Source organism: Watersipora subatra, chromosome 10, assembly GCF_963576615.1.
Source record: "Watersipora subatra chromosome 10, tzWatSuba1.1, whole genome shotgun sequence".
NCBI lineage: Eukaryota > Metazoa > Bryozoa > Gymnolaemata > Cheilostomatida > Watersiporidae > Watersipora > Watersipora subatra.
In genome coordinates, this window is record NC_088717.1 from 36,529,370 (window position 1) to 36,554,423 (window position 25,054).

At 34.9% G+C, this 25,054-nt stretch overlaps 1 protein-coding gene across 1 annotated transcript; it reads right to left on the reverse strand.

Moving 5' to 3' along the window:
• Positions 1-164: 164 nt before the first annotated feature.
• LOC137405866 (kinesin-like protein KIF3A) lies at positions 165-24,630 on the reverse strand. The gene is made up of 16 exons (XM_068092300.1): positions 24,543-24,630; positions 22,107-22,199; positions 21,882-22,001; positions 16,738-16,925; positions 15,333-15,523; positions 13,862-14,001; positions 12,603-12,800; positions 11,681-11,855; positions 11,155-11,247; positions 10,381-10,568; positions 9,283-9,418; positions 8,308-8,447; positions 6,536-6,658; positions 6,302-6,409; positions 5,634-5,758; positions 165-304 (listed from the first exon to the last, which is right to left on the reverse strand). The coding sequence occupies exons 1-16, from the start codon at positions 24,549-24,551 to the stop codon at positions 244-246; spliced, it is 2,088 nt and encodes a 695-aa protein (XP_067948401.1). The 5' UTR covers positions 24,552-24,630; the 3' UTR covers positions 165-243.
• Positions 24,631-25,054: the final 424 nt, after the last annotated feature.

Here is a 25,054-nt window from a genome sequence, read left to right on the forward strand (position 1 = left end):
AAAACTGATAGTTTGTGTAACGCAACAGCAAATTATACTTTCATAGGTATATTTTGAGATTTGATAGCTGGACGGAATGTTAGCAGAAGAGGAAATCCTATCACACACTGATAACTTATATAAATATTGTATATAACAAATATATATTAATACTAATATTGAATGAGGCACAGCGATGCCAATATTAGGTGTGGGGAATCAATATCAATGCCGATTGTCTTTAATTGGTAATATACCTCGAGCCTATTTCAGCAATCCGTCAAAGCCATTTGTATGAGATAGGCTCTGTGCCATCTTTTTATTTCTGCAATGAAGCAAGAGTGTCTCTGATAGTGGCTGTAAATCACTGCTTCTATCATCATTCCTATCTTTTTCTGTCACGCAAGAGATCAATAAGGAAGCAACAGATAAAAAATGCTGGCTTGTAATAATAAATAATAATAATAAATACATGAACCACTAGACACTACATAGCTAGAGTGCCTGAGCTGGCCATTATGTTAAGCTACAGTCAAATCTCAAACCTAAGCCCTTCCCACTACTATGCCCCTCCCACTACTATGTCCTTCCCAATACTGTGCCCCTCCCACTACTATGTCCTTCCCACCAGTGTCGTATAGGGAGAGTTACGCCAACTGGAGTTACGCCATTTTCGAGAGTTCCAAACAAACTCGCTTTGCTATATAAAGTTCTGTTGAAAATTAAGGTATCAAATCAGAAATACGACTTATACACAGTCGAAATCACCATTTTCTTAGTTTTTTTATATACCACAAAGATCGTCAGAATTTTCTGATTTATTTCATGCATAACACGAGCATATTATCTGTGGTTAGTTACATTTTCACCAGGCTAAAAGCAAAATTCCGTTTATCTGACAGCGTGGAGTTATTTCGATCTTTGCGTCAACACTTTTCCCCTTTATTTTTTATAACTTTTAATGTAATTGTGATTTAAACAGCATCTTCATCATAATGGTTAATTTTTGGGCTGTGGGATACTCAGGCAGATCAGGGTTAGGCCTACAGGTTTTACAGTTCCCAAAGATCCTGAAAGAAGGAATGCATGGAGTGGGCAGGTAAGATTCACGTTGTTTTTAGTGTTTGCAATTGTATAGATTTAGATATTACTATTAATTTAATGTCGAACTGATTAGTAGGAAAGCTAAGGTTAGTTGTAGACTATTATTCACCGCCGTGTCATGCCTATGTGAACGGAGTCGTTTTTATTATTTTATTTAAACAGTGTCTATGTGAAAATTACAAGTTGGATTCTGGAAGTAGCAAAAGGAATCCTAAACTTCGGCAGCCAACTGTTTCTTCTAAACTTTGTGAGGTTAGTCAAAATATAATATAAAATTATCTTGTTATGCGTATTTAAGTATATCGGCTTTTAAACCATATTGGTATTCCTATTGTCATTGTAATTATTGCTGCTAGTTGTTAGAATACATTTTACAATTATCATGAATGCTATTCATAAGTTTAGTTGTTTGTATAGTACCACTATTTTTTGTGTCATGTTTTATTATTATTACCAAAGTTTTCTTATCTGTTGTATTGCTTTGCATTTGTGTTATTATTGAAGTCGATAAAAATAACATATAGTATTTTGCATTCATTAAGAGATAACTGGTTGAAAGTATTGGAAAAAGTTGTGGAGGCGTCTAAGAATAGGTTGAATAGTAATAGTAGTAGCCCTATTAGTAGGCCTAATAGTAATAGAAGTATTCATATTACTGTTTCCCTTGCTTACCTCTCCTCTTTTCTGTTTACATATAGAGACATTTTGAAGAAAAGTGTTTTACACTGACTAAAACGGAAAAACGTCGACTGACAAGTTATGCCATTCCGACTCTGTTTGCTCACAGGCCACCACCTGTCTCTGAAAGAAAAACTGCTGTAAAAATATTATAATCACAAGCCGCAGCTCTTCTGCATTCCCCAGCACAAGCCAAAATATGGGTGAGGAAATTTTTGTCATTATTTTCTATATTCAATTTCTCGTTTATTGCTTATGATATATCAAACCCTGCAACAGATTTGATAGCTTATGATATATCAAACTGTGCAACAGATTTTTGCAAAAGTAATTTTATATTACAATCAGTTTCAGTTATAAATTTAAATGTATCTTTTAACAGGTGACTACAAAGAGGTATGGGAACAAAATTGCTGTGTGATTAACAATTGTATTCTTTATACATGTAGCTTTCTTACACACTCTAACTTTCCTAGCTGACACTCACTTCTATAACATTTTCCCTATTAGCGGTACAGCAATTATCTTATCAGTTGTTGTGGCCAGTAGAACTTAAGGGCTCATGTGTTATATGTTGGTATAAGTGATATGTATGATTTAAATATCTGTCTAACATACACGTATTTACTAATGAATTCAATCCCTCATCGCCAATGATAATAAATTGCTTGCTGCACATTTTCAATTCACACAGGCAAACGTTTCTCACATTCTATTCATATTGATTTGCAAGTTTATGTGCTGTCCAGAAAGTAACAGTGCTCCCCAGATGCTGAAGCTTAAATCTTAAAAGTGGCTATCATTGTCATTATTTTAATATGGTATATTTGAATTTTTAGAAATTGATTCACCGAATGTCTTAGAATCAGAACTAGTGACAAGTAAGCCTACAACTTTAATCACATCCGAAATCGAGAGCATAAAATGAATGTTACGGAAGAAGCTTAAGAAAGTATGTTATTAGTGAAAATTATCGAAAACTATCATTTGATATAGATTATTTTTAAAAATATAAGCTTATTTACGCTATTATGCATTGAGGTAAGAGCAGTTCAGACTCATATTGGTATAGAAGTTTTATGCGAGTAAATTTGAGGAAATTTAAGTTCTCTGAAACCCTAACATGTATATGCGTGTATATGCTTGTTGAGAATTGTGATCGATTTCACTTTGGTAACATGCAGATCTATAATGTTGCTATTGTTTATTTTAATATCAACTTTCGTAGTCAATTATTCAATAGGGTTAGTAGTGGTAATCAAGAACATTTTCAACAATGTAGCCACTTGTTTAATTTATGCAGGTCCAACAAGATTATAGGGCTACCTTAGAAAAACTCCAAACCCATGAAATGGCTCTTAAAAAGTTGGTTAATCGGGATCAACTTGTTGCTCTTTTGAGACATTCCACTAGAGGATTGCAATGGCAACTCGATACAATAAAGAAAGTTGCAGTTTACTTGTGGGTCCACAGGTTACAATCATCTCCTGGATTCAGGAATGCCTCTTTCGTCTGTTAAGACACTGCAAAGACGACTTCAAACTATTTGCTTTGAGCCAGGAGTTCTCACGACTGTTTTTAAATACATGAAGGAAAAGGTGAGCTTGTGTAATAAAGAGTTTTTGTAATAAAGAGTAAATAATAAATAAACATAATCTTATGTTTATTTTCAATTTTATGTTTCTCATTTGTTTTGCTAATCGCTCTTTTAATATTCTGATGTCTTTGCGGATTATACTGCATTTACAAGTTTCTTTGATTTAGGCTGCGAGTATGGATGAGAGGGATCGACAGTGTTGCCTTGTGTTGGATGAGATGGAGATTACTGAAGCCCTTGAGTATGATGCTAGCAACAGCTCCGTAATAGGAGAAGTGACGTTACCTGCCCATAGTGGCCTTGCTAGTCATGGCTTAGTGGTTATGCTTGGAGGTTAGTGAGGTTAATTTCTTGTTTATTTCATTTATTACTTTCCTCTTTGTGTCTGCAGTTTTACCACTAATGTTACATGTACTTTGAATCCAAGTGTTGGTTGTATCTTTGCAGGAATTACTGAAAGATGGAAACAAATTGTCGCATTCCATCTCAATGGTAAATCTATTTCCGGGGACAGTCTAGCTTCTCTTATTATTGATGTCATAACACATGCAAGCGGTATTGGTCTGAAAGTTGTGGCTCTTACTTCAGACATGGGGTCAAGCAAACAAGCGATGTGGAAGATTGATATTGATATGCCATTGATATTGAATATTGATATGCCACGTCAACTGCTCACTTGTCATCCTATATTGCAGAAACTAGTGAGGAAGTTTGTGATTGTTGGACTTCATATTTTATGTCAAAAACATACCTCGGCCTCACAGTCAGTGCAGTTTGGTAGCAAAAGCATGGCCATGCGAACACTAACTCAGAATATTCATCATTAAGTATTTTTGAAATTTGATGCTTTCCATATTTTTACTGTACTCATTCTTGTTGACTAGTATAATATGTATATATGTTATAAACATGTGTAAGTTAGCCATTGCACACAAAATACTACGTTGGCGTACCTTACTATAGTTCTAGTACAGCCTAGCTTCTTTGACTTGTTTATTCGAAGTTAATAATTTTTATTGTAACATTACTATGAAAGATTTTCTATGTAGTATAATATGCCCTTTTAGTGTTCAGTTTTTATTATGGAAAGTTGTTCAATTTTTATGTTGTACTTCATACTTCTTGCATGTTTAGTTAAAATCATTGTCCGAAAACAAATTTGCTGTTGTCCATTAATTTGCATAAAACAAGCCTGTTTATAATTTTTATGAACAGAAAAATTGGCAAGTGCTAGTATTATAAATATTATTATCATTGTGAATACATTAAATTGTTTGTTTGGCTGCCCAAAGTTGTGAAATTGCAAGTAAACACAATTTAGTTGAGACATTCTAGTGCAGATAATAGGAGTTATTTACTAAAAAGTAGCAGAAAACCTGTAAATATGGAGTTGTCACTTTTACAACTGCTATGTGAGTTAGAGCAAAACCTGAGCTTTCTTGTGGTATACTTGATAGTGCTCTAAGGTTACCCAAAGTAATTTTATTAACTGATAAACAAAGACAGGTAAGAACAGTCCATCGTAACTCTATATAAAAGTAGGCGTGGCCGATGTTTGTTTGGAACTTTCGATGCGTTTGTATAGGCTCTGTTGATGGCGTAACTCTCCCTATACAACACTGCTTCCCACTACTGTGCCCCTCACACTGCTATGCTCCTCCCACTACTATGTCACTACCATGTCCCTGCCACTCCAACTACCATGTTACCCCCACAACTAAACCATGCCCACTATGGATGGTGCATAGTCCTATCACAATCGTATACACAAGTAATGAACTAAGCCATCCCACCATCTCGCTGCAATGTCAACCGCTACTGGTGAACTGAATTATGCGCGTGTAGCTTTCATCGTTTTAGCGTCTCATATACCACTGTTCTACAAGCATTTACTTGTTCTTGCTATCATTGTTACTGTCATGGTTACCATGCATTTACCCTACTTGTAATTTTATCATAAAGTTCAAGTGTACATAACATTGTCAAAATACTCTATCGTAAACTATACTCTAGTATTGTCAAAATATGTCATGGTCAACCAAACTCCAGTATTGTTGAAATATGTATACTTTAGAGTCTTGAGCTCTATATATGCCAAGTAGATAAATACCAGTTACATTGTAGCATATAATTATCACCTTCACATTGTTGTTTGAAATCAAAAATATGTATGAAACTAAATGAGCCAGAGCTACAGGATTGAAAGAATAGTAGTACAGAATTGCTACGCTAGTAAATATGATTGACTCTTAGTGAACTATGAGGCTGTACTTACTTTTTGCCTGTCTTAGGTCGTCCAGATTTGCCGCTAGTTTTTATACCCTTTGACTGTCTGACTGCCATCTCAGCACCATCTGAGTCATAGGCTAGATATACATGAGTCAGGTCTGGCGCCTCCACCTACCATGCACCAGAAGGATCTCAGACAAGTATTACCCCAAATTCGCTCTAGCTAACTTACGTTGTGAGTAGTTCTATTAGATGGTTAGTCAGAATTTATACCGAATTGACCTTTGGTCCACATCTTTGACAGGCATAGCTTTACAAAGCCTCCACACTAAGGGTATATAGACTTTGACAATGGCTTTTAGATGGCATTCAATAAAAATACACATTGCTAGTTAGAACTATCGAGAATGAATTAGCCTGGTAACTGATTGGTGACGCGTATGTGGTTGACCTATAAAAACTAATTCTTTCACAAGGTCTGAGTTAACCATGTATTCTGACTCAAAATTCAACTAGGTCAGAGGAAAGCAGACATCATAAAATACCCATTGCCAACAACATGTTTGTCGGGTAAGCGAAATCTATTGTTTGCCACATCTATACGCGACAAATAGAAATAACCTGCATTCATCAGCTGAATCTAATGCATATGAGTAGAGTTTGAAATGTTCACAGACTTCTGAAAAGTCAAGGTGCACATTATAATGTACGTACCTTATCATGTTCCTTGTCAGGGGCAGGTGTCTGTTTCCTCATGTTGTTACCAGAGTAGGCAACACATTTGAGCTGCCACTCACCGATGTCCTCATTCCAGTGAACGCACTACAGACAGACACGTACAAGTACTTGAGGCTACAAGCATGTATGGAAGTGGTGAATGAAGCATAGGGTATAACAAGCCTAGCCTTGACCATGACACCTATTCTATATGACTACTAGTGTACATACCTGCTCTATCATCTCTTGATATTCGGCTGGGATATAGCTGTTTATTGTTAGTATCTGAAGCCTTAGTTCCTTACTAAGTTGCCTCACGTTGTCTAGAAGCCCCTCCATCTCACGTTGATGTTCCTGTTACAAATATTGCAATCAGAAGCTTTGTAAAAACAAAAGAAGGTTTAGGATGCATGCAACTTGTCTAAGAATACAGTGATTCCCATTGTTCGGGGTTAATCTGGACCGGTGATTCCACAAAAAAGGAAAACCCCACGAAATAGAAACTTACTTTTGGTATCAGCTATAATTTTAACACCAGAAACAAACTCTTTTGTAAACTTATCGTGCTTATTGCATGAATTTCATAATACAAGTGAATAATAATCTATATATATATATATCTCAATGTTTGTCTGCCTGTCTGTCTCTCCATCTGTCCAGCTACAGCGATAAAGTTTTACAAATGAGAAACCTGTTGTAAACGTATCATGCACTGGATTTGAACTCCCAACCTTCAGTTCTACGAACGGCCATTTATGCAATACCCCACACAGTCCAACTGACTATGCCATGGAATAATAATTTGAGCACATACTTGGAACACATGCCAATCTTCCACAGCTTTACGTTAAACACAGCAGCTAGCTTCATGCGTAAAAACATACCGGAAAAAAAAACCGTGAAACCATACCATCAGAAAAATGTATGCCCATACATGAAGAGAAATACCTAAACTCATATAACCAATAAGACTATTGCAATCAGTATAGATCTGTAGTAGGCACTGCAGCCGGTACGGTGTGAATTACACAAAAATAAACACAGTAGACAGAAATAGCTTAGTACACAGAAATAAACAACCAACTTCATTGAAAAGTTAGAATGGTAAACGTTGTACATGTATATGTTGATTAAAAGTAAATTGTCTGTACAAAAACCTTTTTAATACCCGTGCAGCGCCGGGTCTTCAGTAGTATGCATATAAATTTAAGTTTTATTGATTGATTGTTAGTTTATATTTCAATTACAGTTCTAGTATTTTAAACCATATAATGCACTTATGCACTAGTATGGACGTGATCTGGTATAAATATTCACACTACGATTAACTGGGTTCATAGTGAGAAGGAAATCACATTCGTAAATATGAAAAAGATTTGTGTAATTTGTTTTTGTATTTAATATTATCATTTAGTTCTTTGCATTAGCTGAAACATGAAGTAGCGAGGGATTGCTGTAAAGGAATTTAAGCAGGTTGAGTTTGGTGGTAAATTAAGCAGAAATCACTGATCGTATCGATATATACATCTGTGTTTGTTTGTCATTCGTGTGTCCAGTTATAGCAATAAATTCATACGAACAAAACATCTGCTGTGCACTAGAATTGCACTCAGTACTTCCACTTCTGCAGAAAAGGGTACTTATTATCCATTACACTACGTGTCCATCTGGTGTAATAATCACAACTGTGGAATAGCTGTGCTTATTACTCCTGTCAATCTTTCACGCTGATTGGTTAAAATAGTGCGCTTCACCCTTCAGCTAGCACGCTCGCAGATCATGATTACATGATATATCATGACACAATCTTTTTTCCTTCTGCTTCTGAGGGCGGACACGGCTATTATTATGGTAAAGATTTAGACTAGCTCAAATTACTCAGAAACACAGCCAATTAAAATAAATGTTCTATACAAGAAGTTTTGGTTACCCGTGCAACGCCAGGCATTCACCTAGTAATTCTAAAATCAAACTTGACACTGGAGTAAACGACTACAACCTACCTGTTGTAAGTCCTCAATCTCCGACTTGGCAGCGCTAAACATGGTCCAAACCTTCTTTAGTTTTTTAGTTTTACCGGCTGCCTCTTCCTGAAGAGTGCTATACTTCTCCTCTATGTCTAACCTCTCGGCCTGTTTGGCCTCTGTAGGTAAAAATTGAGATACCACTTAGCGCAATGATATTACTCATCTCTTACACTATCTAATAATCTCAAAGTCGCTACACGGTGGAAAACATGACTACTTCGGGTATTGACTTCGATGCTGCACAGTTGTAATGGGGTGAATGCATTGCCCAATAAATAGGTAATAGTGTGTATGATTTACACAGCTCTAAATTTAAGACATGACCTGATGTGGGATAAAGAAGCACGATGCTTATACAAATAGCTGTCTATATTGTTTGTATTGAATGTCAATATTGGAACAAAAGTATATAAAAGGTCAACATTGAACAACCAATGTTAAAACGCTGGTTGGAAATAGTAGAATGAAAGGCCCTTTTCCATGCTGACAAAATAATTGCATTAGCTTAATTCTATGCATATTTGAAACAATTATTATTTTGCAAAATAGCCAAATCCCCTCAAAGGACACCTGCAAGTATTGTAAGGAAACATAATTGTGCCATCTACAAGCATTTTGACTCATATTTGTCTTAACGAGTACAAGTACATAAACGAAAGCTTCACAGCCTAGAGTGACTTCCTCCTATACCAAGTGTCTGACCCTTGGACATGCCAACAGTTTGAACTCACAACAACAACCAGGACTCACAAGTAAGGCCTGCTTATCGGTGTGTCGGAGTATGCAAGTGGGCAGGCTATTGGTATGTAAAAAATGGTCTGACCCTACATATTATAGCCTGACCTCCTTACATACCCATAGCCTGACCTCCTACCATACCAATAGCCTGACCTCCTCACATACCAATAGCCTTACTTCCTCACATACCGATAGCCTTACTTCCTCACATACCAATAGCCTCCTTAAGTTTTGCTTCAGTTTCATGCTGTTGCTCAAGCTCTTTAGCGCTTTCCTCCAAAAGCCTCTGCTGTTCTTCAGCTTTCTCCAGCAGGTTCACACCCCCTACTATTATCTTCTTTTCTAGCGCCTGCAAGAGTATATCTCGAGCTAAAAACTGCCCATATATACATCGACTGCTTATCGTGTACAAGAAGGGAGCTATCAACTCCAAACATTCTTGAGTCACCATCGCATAGGTAAACTTGAGACACTATCGCATAGGTAATCTTGAGACACCATCGCATAGGTAAACTTGAGACACCATCGTACAGGTAGTGTCAATAAAGCTCACAACAAGATGCTGATCCATAAAGCAATCAAAAAGTTAATTCCCTTAATTATACAGCCATAAAGTTATGCAGTGCTTTTATTAATCATGGATTTATGGCTATATACATGCACAGTTCCTGTAAATATACAAGAACAATAGTAAGAACTTAGACATCCCTCAAGGTTTTCACGTTATACAATCACAGATGCGTAATACAAATATGCAGCACAATTAAAGATGAACTTACACAAAATTTTAGTAGATTTTATCAGAAAGTATCAATACTTTTTATCATTTGAAGTTTTTTTGATGTGCAAGGCGGTCTTACTGCCAGAGAATTTTAAAATTAAAATCAACAAAACTTTATCGCGACTTTAATAGCCAGAAAAAAAATATGTGCCAAAATGATTATTATCTCTCATTCTCTAAATCTCACATTATTAATATTCTCTATAGCGTCCAATTTGCAGCGCCACGCGTCTTTATTCTGTTAGTCGCTTTCCTAAACTACAACTATAGATCTCATAATTGCACTTGCGCTGGAACCCGAGCATTTCAAAAAAGACTCTGATGCAGACTATCATATCTCTGGACTGGGTAGGTCTGCAAAGACAAAAATTACATCAAATTCAATCGTGATGTCTCAGCTTTATTTTGATTTTATTTTTATTTGTATCACCTCAATATTGTGAATTCAATTTTAATAGAGCTAAATACTTTGTGTCTATGTCTATTGGCCTGCAACGCTAGCTTCTTAATGCAAAAAACTAAGGCTAGACCTGAAGTTTAGTAGAAAGCTGAGCTTGTTCATCCTGAGCTTTCTTCAGTTCCTGTTCCTTGGCCTCAAGATGCTCCTTTACTTTGTTTCTCTCCTCTTCCGCCATTCCCTTTGTCTCTTCAAGCTTACGCCTGTCCGCTTCTATCTTAGATTGTATTTCAGCCATCTTCTCCTTCGACACTTTTAAAGCTGTGGAACAACCAGACTATGGACAGCAGGTAAATTATAATGAAATGAGTTTAAAGCGAATACATACTGTCATTTACACGAAATGTCAGATATGTCTGTCAGCTTGGCACGTAACATTGGGTATGATACATGTGAAAAATGTACTGGTTGACCTTGATCCACATTAAAACAGAAAAATTATGAGGGTTCATTCTCTGTGAAAGAAGTGGCGCAGGAAGTTGCACTTTACGTCAAAAGACAGTTTTGTCAATGCCACAAGCAAATTTTGTTCATAATTTTGACTAAATAGTTAGATTTGTTGTAGCCGTCAAAAAATACAAAAATGAAAACATTGTAAGCATGTTACGGTATATCGACTTAGAATGCTTAACTTTACAGCTATAACAGTTCTATGTAATTCAAGTCTTGCTTTAAAGTTATTAGTGGCACCATGTGAGAATTTGTAACCAGGAGCTAAACCTGATAACTTCAAGTTGGTATACTTCGGAGATACCAGTGTTCCAATCATACCGATTGTACTGTATATTATTGAGTAAAATGCGCATAATTTGTTAACTACCAGGTGAAAACAAAACCAATTTCTTACATCGTTTTCTCCTCCGGCGCCGTGGCTGTCCATCGACTATCACATCATCATCATCTGTCTCAGAGCCCGACTCTCCATCAGACATCTCATCTCCTGCAGTCAAAGTATTTTCATTAAATATATAAAACTATAATAATAATAAAATAGCAATTAACATATACAAAATATTAATTCACGCAATGTTATTACACACAATTAGGTCTCAGCAATAAAGTTGGGCCAATCATTTGGCCTGCTAAGGCAGTGAGCACCCAGACCTGTTTTCAGTGATGGACAGGTTATATGTGCATGAAGGCAGTGCAGGTAAAAAAGCAATCATTGGGATTGTCTTCTCATAACTGTAATATTGCAACGTAGAGACAATCTTAAATATAAACTATAGAACGAATGTAATCGTATACACATTTCTGCAGAAACAAACATCAGCTATTCAGGAACGAGAGGTCTATTCAGAAACATAGAATGGATGCATCAGCCTGTCTAAGCTGTGGCACTGTTGAGTTGTTAATGACAGTAAAACGCTCACCGCTGTCAAGTTGAGCCTTGAGAGCAGCGATTTCTTCTTGAAACTGTCTAAGAAGAGCATCTTTGGGATCTTCATTAATCTTAGCCTTATTCTTGATATTTTTAGCACGATTGGCATAGCGAAGAGTAGAGAGCGTCTCATCATAGTTGTAGTCGGCCGGGCCACAGTTGGCCACCTATAATAATTACCTTAGAAATTGCACAAATCCCGTCTCACTAATTTTCATAATTATTAGTTTTTTCATTGTAACAGTCATGCAAGTTTATATGTGGCTATTTTAACCTGTAGAACACATCCTTCGAAAACTATCAACAATAACAATGCAGCCACTAGCAAACACCCTTGCTTTAAAGATCCACTTTTCTCAGTTTAAAGATGAGCTAATACAAAAAATTAGTAGATTGTATCAGGGAGTGTCGGTATTTCTCTATCATTTTTTATTGTTTTGATGTTTGAGGTGATCTGACTGCCAGAATGTTTCAACAATAAAATCGGCAAAACTTGATCGCGGTTAAAACACTAAAACAAATGTGGAAAATAGCATCACCAGTTGTTATCGTTGCTGTACATGTACATGTAGTTGATATCGGCTATTGTATTTAAGTTACAGCATTACGCATCTGTATTCTATCGGTATCTTTGCAACTATAGGCGTTATAATTGCACTTTCCCTTTATCTGATCGTTTTAACCACGATCAAGTTTTGTCGATTTTAACCTTGAAACATCCTGGCAGTCAGATCACCCCAAATATCGAAAACAATTGCAAATGATGGAAAAATACAGATACTCTGATAAAAGATGATAAAATGTTGTGATAGTTCATCTTTAATGGGAGTTTAAGTCTGTGTGACAGATAAACTGACTTAGCATCCCTCTGGAATGCTAAGTCAGTCTATGCTGATATGTAGAATGAGTCTGACCATAACAGTCTTTGAGTTGCCCCCGAGAGAGTCCTGAAGCAGACGAGTCAGCTTAGAATTTCTGTACGGGATGTGACTGCTCTTGCCGTCCACCAGGGCTGAGATAACGTTACCAAGAGTGCTAAGAGACAGGTTAATTTTGGTAGCCTCCTTGAGCCTTTGTCCAGAAGCACCTGTCTTCGTCTGCCGCTCAGATCCCTGCAATAGACTGACGCAAATAACTGCTATTCATAAGGAATTTGGAGTTAGATTAGAGCGAGTATGCTCTACAGCACAAAAAGATGTCTCGGCCAAAAGTGGAGAGTAAATACACATTACTGATACATTGATGATGCTTTGCCTACCCACTGAATCACCAACTATTGATGTAATAACATTTTAATATAAATTAGGCTACTTGAGTACTTGCGGCTAGTTAAGAGTCGTGTGGTGTAGCCTTAGTAGGCTTCAAACTAAACACTTATGATTAGTTAGTAGTTAATTAATTAGCCAATCATGTTTGTATTTAAACAAAAGGAAACAATCACCTGCCTGCGCTGAGCTAATAGAAAGTATGTTTACAGCCCAAACTGAGCTTAGCTTTGCTCTTTAAAAATTTAATTATTTTTCTCGCAATTTCTTCTTCATAATTACAGCACTAGGCATTACAGCTACAGCTACAGAGGTGCCACTAATTCTATATCAATGGGCTTCTGATGATTATCTATTGAATAAAAAGACTACTGAGAGTGATTATTTTGATATAGCGGAAATAATAATGTCGTTAGTTGTAATAATATTGATAACCCATTCGACTTAAAAATGCTCACGGTAGTGGCTGAAAAAGTCGCTGAGTTGATTCTGCAGCATATTTGAGGCTTTTTATGGCATCAGCTGATGTAAAATTTTATGATGATTTCAGTATCAGAATATTTTTCATAAACTGTGTAGTTTAAAAGTTATGACAATTTATAGGCGCCCTTGTCAAATATCAGGTTTTACTGAATATTTAATTATGTCCTCGTAAAAAAATTGATTTGGTAAAGAAAGAGGTAAGTGCTTGCAGGTGAAAATTGGTATGCCTCACTATTTCTCCGATGTAGTCTGTACTGCAAATGGCAGGACTGTAGCGTATTTTCCGAAGCAAAAAAGTGCATAGAGAAAACAATCTACACATTGAACACATAAAATTAATATGAGGTTTTTACAACCAAAAAGAAGTGTCAAGTCAGTTATAAGTCGCAAGGCTTAAAGCTAGCGGAAGATATCTCTTGACTTACAGCCAAATCGACAAGATGAAGTTTCCCCACTCGAACATGCTGTTGCTTATCTGGTCCAAGCTCACTACACTCTATGGTTACTGTGAATATAGCATGAGATCTAGAGCTGTGAAGGTTCATTTGAGTGGCCCCCACTGATCCTACAATCATGTTATCATCAGATGAAGAATCCCCTAGAATGCTTTCAGTAATAGCTGTATAGAAACATGCGCCGACAATAATTGCTTCCCTGAAACAAAAGAGTTATCATCTCCTGCACATATAGCCTGAGTGTCTTAGTTGTTAGAAAAGCGAGGGCAGGTTCTTAACACTTTGAAGCTTGGGTCCGAGATAATCCGAGGAGTTGTTTTCTCAACTGCCCGAGTGAACTCGCCTTCGCAATTTCGCTTTGTTTTTCCGTACTTCTGGTTTATGTAGGACTATGTAATTTTGGTCACTTTGCGCGGTATGTTTTCAGTTTAATTCTGAAGTTTCAAGTACAGCAGACTACGGTATTACTTGCTGAGATATTGCCGAAATACCGAAGACACTTCTAACCGACTGAGAAATGAAAAATGGCTTTCGACAGAACATAAGTTTTTAATTGCAATTCTTAGTAACGAAGTATCAAAAATAGACAAAGCTAAAAGCTTTTCCTCTTCAGCAACAAACACTTTTCACGAAAACTACAGTATTAGTTTTTCTCATCATAAAAGATATACAGACTCTATCAGACTCAGTTTACTGCAACCATTATGTTTCTTCAGTTGCCCCTAGAATATCACTTTTTGAGGAAGCGTGAAAGACCAATTATTCCCTCTATTTGATTTCTGTTTCTTTCATTATTTTCTATCCATAACAAATATACAAACTCTACCAGACTCAGTGTACTGCAGTCATGTTTCTTCAGTTAACTCTGAAACATCATATCTTTGAATGATAGTGGAAAAAAATTTACTATATTTGATTTCTGTTATGTTCGACGACTTCTACATGCTTGGAGCTTCAAAATGACATTCAGTTCAAAAAGAATCGTGCCACCCCAAGTACTTTCACAGTCTATTGAAAGTTGTTACTACGAGCTAGGATCAGTGTACTCGCTTGTGGGTACAAGGTTAAGCTTCAATGTGCTAATATATTTCATGAAATCACTTTCATAGCAAAAATTGACCAAAGAAGGTTGTCCTCTCATGAATAACATGAGAAAACTCTCAAACAACAAAAGGAAACGTAAATTCTCCCATGATACCATAATACTTCAACTCTGCATGAAATGCAACGCATGGTAAAATTTTAAAGTGACCAGAATAATGAATATTAACTGTAACGATGTAGATGTGTCCATGGTTGTAAAGATGACAACTTCACAACTGCACCTGCAGCTCAGATGGGGAAATACTTGGTGGCACATAAAGCAAGATGGCGATGCAAGCATACACATACAGAAACTGGTAGTATACTCCAATAAACAATTATATATCCATGTCCTTACTGTTCTTGTTGCCAACATTCATTATCCTGTCCATATCATCCGCATTATTTACAACAAAAGCGGAGAGATCCTTGACATAGACTCCTGTGTCAGGTCGCTCCTTGACATCTAAGTGGGCAGACTGGTCTTTACCCAGCAAGTCACGCACCTCCTCATTATAGATCTCAAGGTAAGAGACTCTTACTAAAAACCTATGTAAAACAGCGATATGTCAAGTCATATAGTGTTGAATAACTGAAAGGCATCAACTAGCAATATCACCTCTGCAACAGAGTCGTGTTGACAGTAGATACGTGTATCTGCAAAGGACTCAAAATCCAGGCAAAAGGTTTTGTTCTTAAGGACAAGTTTCTTTATTATTAATCAAATCATTGACTATGTGATCTGCTGAGCAGTCATCACATTAAATAATATATACTACAGTAGTATTTAATAATATAGTATTATTTTTAAACACTTTTTGTCAAACTATTTATTCGATTTTAGTGGCTAGCTGTTGCCTTTTTTTCCTGTTTGTTTCACTATTGTTGTATGGCATAATTTGGAGAAAAATTTCTAATCAAAATGAAATTTTGGCCAATTATCTAATTTATATAATAATAACATTAAATACTTTTGAAACAATACTGTATAACATATGCATACCGTATAATTATTGAAATATTTTAGAATGTTATTATAATATAATAATAATCGTAACATAATTATTTAAAATATATTTATACTAAATTTAAATACAGTGTTTTTTATTAAACAGAGTGTTATTAAATACAGTATTATTAATAATACAGTGTTCTAATACATAATATATAATACAGTTTTCTAACTAGAGCTAAATATACAAAATATCCAGCAATTTTAATACCGCTGAACAAAGTGAAGGTGCAATGAGTGGACTTGGATGCTTTCTAACAGGAAACATTGAAAAGCAAATCTACCAGCAAGATTTTTTGAAGTAAATGATGTAAGCTAAGAATGGTCATACATGAATAAAACTAGAGCTGTTACACAGATGTTCATAGAACGAATGCTATACTTACAGGTAAGTTAGTCTATACAGATGTTCATATAATCAATGCTACACCTACAGGTATGTTAGTCTATACAAATGTACATATAATCAATGCTATACCTACAGGTAAGTTAGTCTATACAAATGTACATATAATCAATGCTATACCTACAGGTATGTTAGTCTATACAAATAATCATATAATCAATGTTATACCTACAGGTAAGTTAGTCTATACAAAATGTTCATATAATCAACGCTATACCTACAGGTAAGTTAGTCTATAATTTTACTAAATAAAAGCTAAATAATAAAATCAATACTAAATACGTGAAGGCAAAAGATTACAACTGATATAATCACACGACAAGCTAGCTTAAGTCAACCATTCACCTGGCATCCCCCTCAGCCTTGGCTATGTGACCAAAAACATGAGCAAATGAATTGGGAATTATCCCTCTCAATTCGGGAACAGTCCGTACACCTTCCATAGTAAATGTCTTCCCTGTACCAGTCTGCCCATAGGCAAATATGGTGCCATTGTATCCCTCTAGTACCGAGTCCACCAAGGGCCGTGCAATCTGTAAAAAAATCGGGATTCATTCTTCCGAAAACAATTATGTATTTCAACAAAGGTGTGATTAAAAAACGCTGACTACTGGAGTAATCTACCTTTTACAACAATGACAGTGTATATAGTGTGCATTTAATTGATATAAAAAGTAGTATATATACAAACGTATATAAAAAGTAGTATATACTCTCACACTATATATGATCGCCACCATTGTCATTCGACTTGTTTATAGTTATAGCAGAAAGGATTGTCCCGAGTATTTCTCTTTATATTTTCCTTCATCGTCATTGGTCATTTTTAATGATAATTAAAATGATCATGAGCCTTCGAAATCGACAAATGAGAAATAAGTTAGGTATATTAGATTCGTTGAAATGAGTGGTCTCTATTGGACAGATGACAATTTACATTGCAATTCCTTCTATCTGAAATGAGTGGTCTCTATTGGACAGATGACAATTTACATTGCAATTCCTTCTATCTGAAATGAGTGGTCTCTATTGGACAGATGACAACTTACATTGCAATTCCTTCTATCTGAAATGAGTGGTCTCTATTGGACAGATGACAATTTACATTGCAATTCCTTCTATCTGAAATGAGTGGTCTCTATTGGACAGATGACAACTTACATTGCAATTCCTTCTATCTGAAATGAGTGGTCTCTATTGGACAGATGACAACTTACATTGCAATTCCTTCTATCTGAAATGAGTGGTCTCTATTGGACAGATGACAACTTACATTGCAATTCCTTCTATCTGAAATGAGTGGTCTCTATTGGACAGATGACAACTTACATTGCAATTCCTTCTATCTGAAATGAGTGGTCTCTATTGGACAGATGACAATTTACATTGCAATTCCTTCTATCTGAAATGAGTGGTCTCTATTGGACAGATGACAACTTACATTGCAATTCCTTCTATCTGAAATGAGTGGTCTCTATTGGACAGATGACAACTTACATTGCAATTCCTTCTATCTGAAATGAGTGGTCTCTATTGGACAGATGACAACTTACATTGCAATTCCTTCTATCTGAAATGAGTGGTCTCTATTGGACAGATGACAACTTACATTGCAATTCCTTCTATCTGAAATGAGTGGTCTCTATTGGACAGATGACAATTTACATTGCAATTCCTTCTATCTGAAATGAGTGGTCTCTATTGGACAGATGACAACTTACATTGCAATTCCTTCTATCTGAAATGAGTGGTCTCTATTGGACAGATGACAATTTACATTGCAATTCCTTCTATCTGAAATGAGTGGTCTCTATTGGACAGATGACAACTTACATTGCAATTCCTTCTATCTGAAATGAGTGGTCTCTATTGGACAGATGACAACTTACATTGCAATTCCTTCTATCTGAAATGAGTGGTCTCTATTGGACAGATGACAACTTACATTGCAATTCCTTCTATCTGAAATGAGTGGTCTCTATTGGACAGATGACAACTTACATTGCAATTCCTTCTATCTGAAATGAGTGGTCTCTATTGGACAGATGACAACTTACATTGCAATTCCTTCTATCTGAAATGAGCTTAATTTGAGATTTGTTTAAGATGAGCCACAGATTCGTTATTAATAAAATGGGCTTTTGAATTAATGTTTAATTGTCAGAAATGATAAAGCGCAGTATGGGTGTCAAAGCTTTTTATATTTGTATCACGATAGCAGGTGGTTTTGAATATGCATATAGCAAAATTCTGTACACGCAACTAATGAGATGTAATTGCATCTTCTCCTTTCATTGTAGAGATGAGATGAATGAAGAGATGCAACTAGTAATATGCATTATATTAACACATCTTACTAATAATAAGTAAGATGATAACATTAGTAAGATGTTAACATTAGTAAGATGATAACATTAGTAAGATGTTAACATAAGTAAGATGATAACATTAGTAAGATGTTAACATAAGTAAGATGATAACATTAGTAAAATGATAACATTAGTAAGATGTTAACATAAATAAGATGATAACATTAGTAAGATGTTAACATAAGTAAGATGATAACATAAGTAAGATGATAACATAAGTAAGATGATAACATAAGTAAGATGATAACATTAGTAAGATGATAACATTAGTAAGATGATAACATTAGTAAGATGATAACATTAGTAAGATGATAACATTAGTAAGATGATAACATTAGTAAGATGATAACATTAGTAAGATGATAACATAAGTAAGATGATAACATTAGTAAGATGATAACATAAGTAAGATGATAACATAAGTCAGATGATAACATAAGTAAGATGATAACATAAGTAAGATGATAACATAAGTAAGATGATAACATTAGTAAGATGATAACATTAGTAAGATGATAACATTAGTAAGATGATAACATTAGTAAGATGATAACATAAGTAAGATGATAACATTAGTAAGATGATAACATAAGTAAGATGATAACATAAGTAAGATGATAACATAAGTAAGATGATAACATTAGTAAGATGATAACATAAGTAAGGTAATAACATTAGTAAGATGTTAACATAAATAAGATGATAACATTAGTAAGATGTTAACATAAGTAAGATGATAACATAAGTAAGATGATAACATTAGTAAGATGATAACATAAGTAAGATGATAACATTAGTAAGATGTTAACATAAGTAAGATGATAACATTAGTAAGATGTTGGCAATTATGGGACTTGAACCCATTACATTCATCTTATTTGACTGACACTCGAACCAACTGAGCTAATTGGCCAATTTACGAAGCCTCCGAGTAATTGTGCCTTATAATAACATAATATTTATTGTGTGTTAAGCTTTATGATCGGAAAAACAAAGAGACTACACCAATAATAATATAGATTATTAAATTTGCTGACTATTATAATTTTCCAGAAGTTTATCCTAATAATTTGTTTGCTGACTAAAACCATGATTAAAGACTGACAGAATAATAAATGGCAAATTAAAGAAATAAATATTCATGATATATTTGCAGCAGTAACTTCTATGAATATTTATTATTGTTATTGCATATCAATACCGAGTATTATTATTTCATCAAAGCTATTCTACTGTATAAAAGAGATATTAATAAAGTGCTTAGACATGAAGCAGACAACTCCACCTATATTTCCTCAAGATCCACATATACCGTAGCTAACAACAAACAGTGAGTTCTAACTCAATAACACCAAAAATTTAACGCAAATCTTACATGAAGCTTATTCCTATTTAATAGCAATAGTTATATTGGCACAAGGGGAGGTGATAAAGCCGACACAAACTTAATAACGGTATTCAGCTAGGGAAAAATGGCCTACATATAAGTCAATTAGTCTCTAAAATTAACGACTAGGCTTTTAAAGCAAGCATTAATCCAAGGGCTGCATACATTAAAGGTTGACTTGCAATAAAATTCACATGACAGTTATTTGGTATCAAAAGATTCACCATGTCTTACTTTGCTGTGGGTGCAAACAAAATGTGATTACAAGCTCTTAAAAGCTCAAAAACGAACAGTTAATCGCCGCCATCATGAGACCGCCGTAGATTAGAATCTCTTTCAAAAACGGCTCAAACGAGATGTAGTTGTACAAGATGGCTTCTGTTTACACTTTCACGCAACCTCATTCGTCAAAATATTTTCACAAATATACTTCACGCATTCAATAAAACCATGTCTATTGTTCTTACACGTCTGTTTTATCGTCATTGTAATGCTGTCACTTTTAGCAGTGATAACTTATCGTAAAAATTCATTTAACTTTTTAACCTTACCTCGAAGGAGTAAATATCATTGTCTGATAATCATGACAAGCCTGTTGGTCACCTGTGATAATCAAAAAGTGCTGCAAAAATTATTTGCGAAGCATTTGATCACATGATCAGATTACGACTAGACGATTAGACCAAGTCGAAACAAAACTGTGAAGTAGTGAGCATCTATATTTGATACGGTGTCTTCGGTAAAACCCAAAGTGTTCGTCATAAACTAGTGCTACGAGAAGTTTTATATTGAGCCTTTTATTGGTCTTTTAATTCACGTGAGAACATCACGTGACAAAACAATAACCAGATGTAATGACAACGTCATAGAAATAAACTGATTCCAATCTACGGCAACTATTCGTTTTTGAGCTTTTAAGAGCTTGTAATCACATTTCCACATATTTTGCACCTCCAACACAGCAGAGTAAGACATGGTGAATCTTTTGATACCAAATAACTGTCATGTGAATTTTGGTAGCAAGATCAACTAGCAGTATGTTTATTACTATTTGATAGATTAACAAGCAAACTTGTCTAGACTGTTGTTCGCAAGTAAAGCAACTTGGTATACCAACTAATTCAATTATAAACTACATTCATTTTTATTTGAATTGGTTCCTAACATATATTTCAAGTATGATTTAATGTAAGTATATAATAAAGAGTTAACATATGAAACATGAGGCTACCATGATGAATACACTGGAGACAGTAGAAGACATAGACCAGAGCTAAAAAAATCATGATTTTTTTAAGCAAAAACTTTTGAAATGAAAAAAATCACATTTTTTCAAAAAACGTAATGTTTCGACTTTCATGATGTTTTTGACAAATGTGACTTTTCTTTAATTTTTGCTCATGCAAATTGTCCGAGATATTCTTTCACACGAGAATGCTGGTGAGCCCACTTTCCAGGATTAGTGACTTACAGGTTTTAGTTAGACAACTTATTATATTTCTTGCGTTCACCAGCCATATAAAATCATATCACGCAAACTACATGTATGTTAGTAAGGTAGAGCTGCTAGGAGTGTCACACAATTTCTGCATAATTATGAAAAAATTTGAAAGATGTTTTTCTCCTAAAAAATCATGATTGAAATCATTTCATTTTCTTTGTCTACACTGCAATCAATCAAGCTGCTCCACAGCTTGAGCTTATTCGTTCAGATCTACACAGCTCTCACCTACCTCATTGTAAATATCGACCTGTTTGCTGTCTGGCCCAAAGACATTGTCAAATGTGTAAGTTTTGGGTGGCTCATTGCGTCCGACCTGAGTTACCTCTATTGAACCCCTCACCGAATCTACCTGCAAAATCACAATTTCCCATGTTATCTTCAATCGTAATATAAAAACTACAAAACTGATGACCGCTATATTCGTGCGATTAAATATTTCTGCAGACGAGAATACCTTAACAGCCTGCTTGCAAGACTGTTCCACCTCCTTGCTATTCATAGGCCGGCATCTCACCACCACCTTGACATTCTGTGAATCCTTGTCTTTCTGAAAGCAAAACAAAACTTCCACTAATTGCCAGCTTCATTCAGTACAAGACAGCCAGACAGCGCAATGAATGCTCCTTTAGCTAGTTCTGGACACAGCTTGATAGGTGTTAAAGGTGTTAATTCTACAAAGTGACAATCATACTACAGCTTGTATAATGAACTATATATATACAAATATATATAGATAAATATATATATATACAGTCAAACATGGATAACTCGAACTTCACGGGACCGAGCAAAAGTGTTCGAATTATCAGAGCGTTTAAGTTATCAGAGCACTGTCTCAAGTCCATGTATTTACTTATTTATTAGTAGATACATGTACATATACAAACTATAATATAAATCAAAAGCACAAATGGCTTGTTTCAAATTAAATGCTTCTAATGTAAAGTTTAAAACGTTTTGATCAAAAAGTATAGAGATTTTTCTATCACTTGAGATTGGTTTGTTGTTTAAGGTGATGTTATTGCCAGGACGTTTTTTAGATTGACATTGGCAAAACTTGATTGTTGTTGAAATGCTCAAAAGAAAAGACATCTTTTTCTTTTGAGCGTTTTACCCACGATCAATTTTGCCGATTTTTCTTGAAGTTTATGCAAAGATTACCTCGCTTGCGAAGGGCGATCGCTAAGCGGATGTTTGGTATAAATCAAATTTTACCAAACCTTTAGAAAAGTCGCTGACAAAAATATTTTGCCGATGGTGGTAATAACGACGCTTATGAATTACGAAAAGTTGAGGTTTACCTCTATGGCTTGGAATAAAGTGATTTTCTAAAGCGATAGCAACCGTTTCGGTAGCCGTTGGGCAAAAAACAGTTCGAGTTAACAGTGTTGAGTACGAGTTATCTATAGCAATTTATCATTACGTGGAAACGGACCAACGGACCAAAGAAACCGTTCGAGTTAACCATGTGTTCGAGCTATCCGTGGGCGAGTTATCCATGTTTGACTGTATATATATATATATATATATATATATATATATATATATATATATATATATATATATATATATATATATTGTGGCTCCTTATAGTGTTCAATTTAATGAGTTATTTGATATAAACTTCTGACAATTCAGAAATATTCAAAAAAGAAATGAAGCCACCTACTTCATCGGATCAGTAGCAAGGTAAATGTATAAGAATGTGATTTTAACCGTATTAGCAAAAATTGCAATTTGCAGCCGGCATATCAACTATAAGAGGCTTACATGTCACCCTATCATTAAAATTAAATTATTATCTTGTCCTATTGTTAACATTAATTGTTCGTCTAAAGCTTTCTAGTAGTCATCCAAAACCAGCTATAATGCCTCTAACATTCAGTAATAGTTGGAACACAATCAGCAATGAATGGTTTTCCGGAATTGAACTTCAATATATTTCAAATTTTCATAGAAAGGGTAGGGTGCTATCATAAAAAACCCAAAACTATATATGCTTTCTGACTTCTTGTACTGTTAATAATCTAATGTGTCTATATCATTTTGAGTCAAGTTGAACAATAGTTACAAGAGCATAACGACAAGTATTACCAACTGTTACAACTTTAATAAAATAAACTTTGATCAGAACTGCCTAATATTTTTTTCTTTTAGAGGTTTGAACAACTCTTTGTAGTATGGTGGCACTAAAAACAGCTGTTTTGGTCAACAAATTAATTTTAGTATCTAGTGGAAAATCCTTCAACAAGTGGCTTTTGGTAATCGTCTTAAACTTGAGTTACAATGAAAATTGTTCCCTAAATGAAGAGGAGATTAAAATTGTTCTTTAAAACCAAATTAGTCAAATTTCTTAGTCTGTGTTCTATTGATATATAAATATCCACCTTATGTATCTGGATGAGAGGCAACAGATATGTTGAGATAACAAATTTGGTCTGAATTAGCGTATGAAACAACTGTCTCAACTATTTTATTCAGCCCCGTAAATGTCACTAAATAATTTGAGCAAGCGCTCTTTTAGGTATTGACAACTCTTTATACTGGTCAGACAGACTCAGAAATGGCAAGTCAACAATAATGAGACACAAAAGTAATAATATACCACAATTTAAACAAGAACATAACAAGTTTTAAAATTTTGCCTATGCAGACATTAGCATCAAATTTCTTATTAATAGACATTTGGCCTTAGCCCAGTAATAAATCAAAAAATCTGTTCTACTCTCATTCTGAAACTTGTCGAACCTATGCATGGTGATTTATTTTAGGAAGCAAAACAATCGACATTTTACTGATTGACCAAGTTGTCCCAAAGGAGTAAAACAAAAAATGATTTTGTTCCAAAAAACAGGGTAATGAAACTACTCATTGATGATATAATTCCTACCTTAGTCATTATTATGCAGTCATCACCAGTAAAGGTCTGCACAAAATAACTGAAGAGAAAGGAACAGGTTAGGACTCGCCCAGAATTCTGCAACAAAGGTTATATTTCGTTAACATTTCAGTTACACTACAGCCCAGCAATTAAAATAAACCCTTCTGAGTTGTGCTTTGCGTTTTTCTTGCACGAACTCACCTCTTGTAATAACGTTATTTTTTGTTATCCAACTTTGAATCGTGGGTTCTATATTACTTTAAATGTGTCATAAAAACAATATGAATTCATTTTAAAGAGGCTGCATAATTTGTCAAAACGTATTAGCATCATTGTTATCATCTTAAACTACAGTGTTTTGACAATGTGGTGTTTTATGCAGTAAGCGTTCACAACAAGCTTCTTAATAGAATTACCAAAAACCATATCAGAGACATTCAGCATATAACCATAAAACAAGTCAATGTTCCAGTAAGACTATTACTTTTGTTATTCATTGTATATTTTTGTTGCTGCCTATA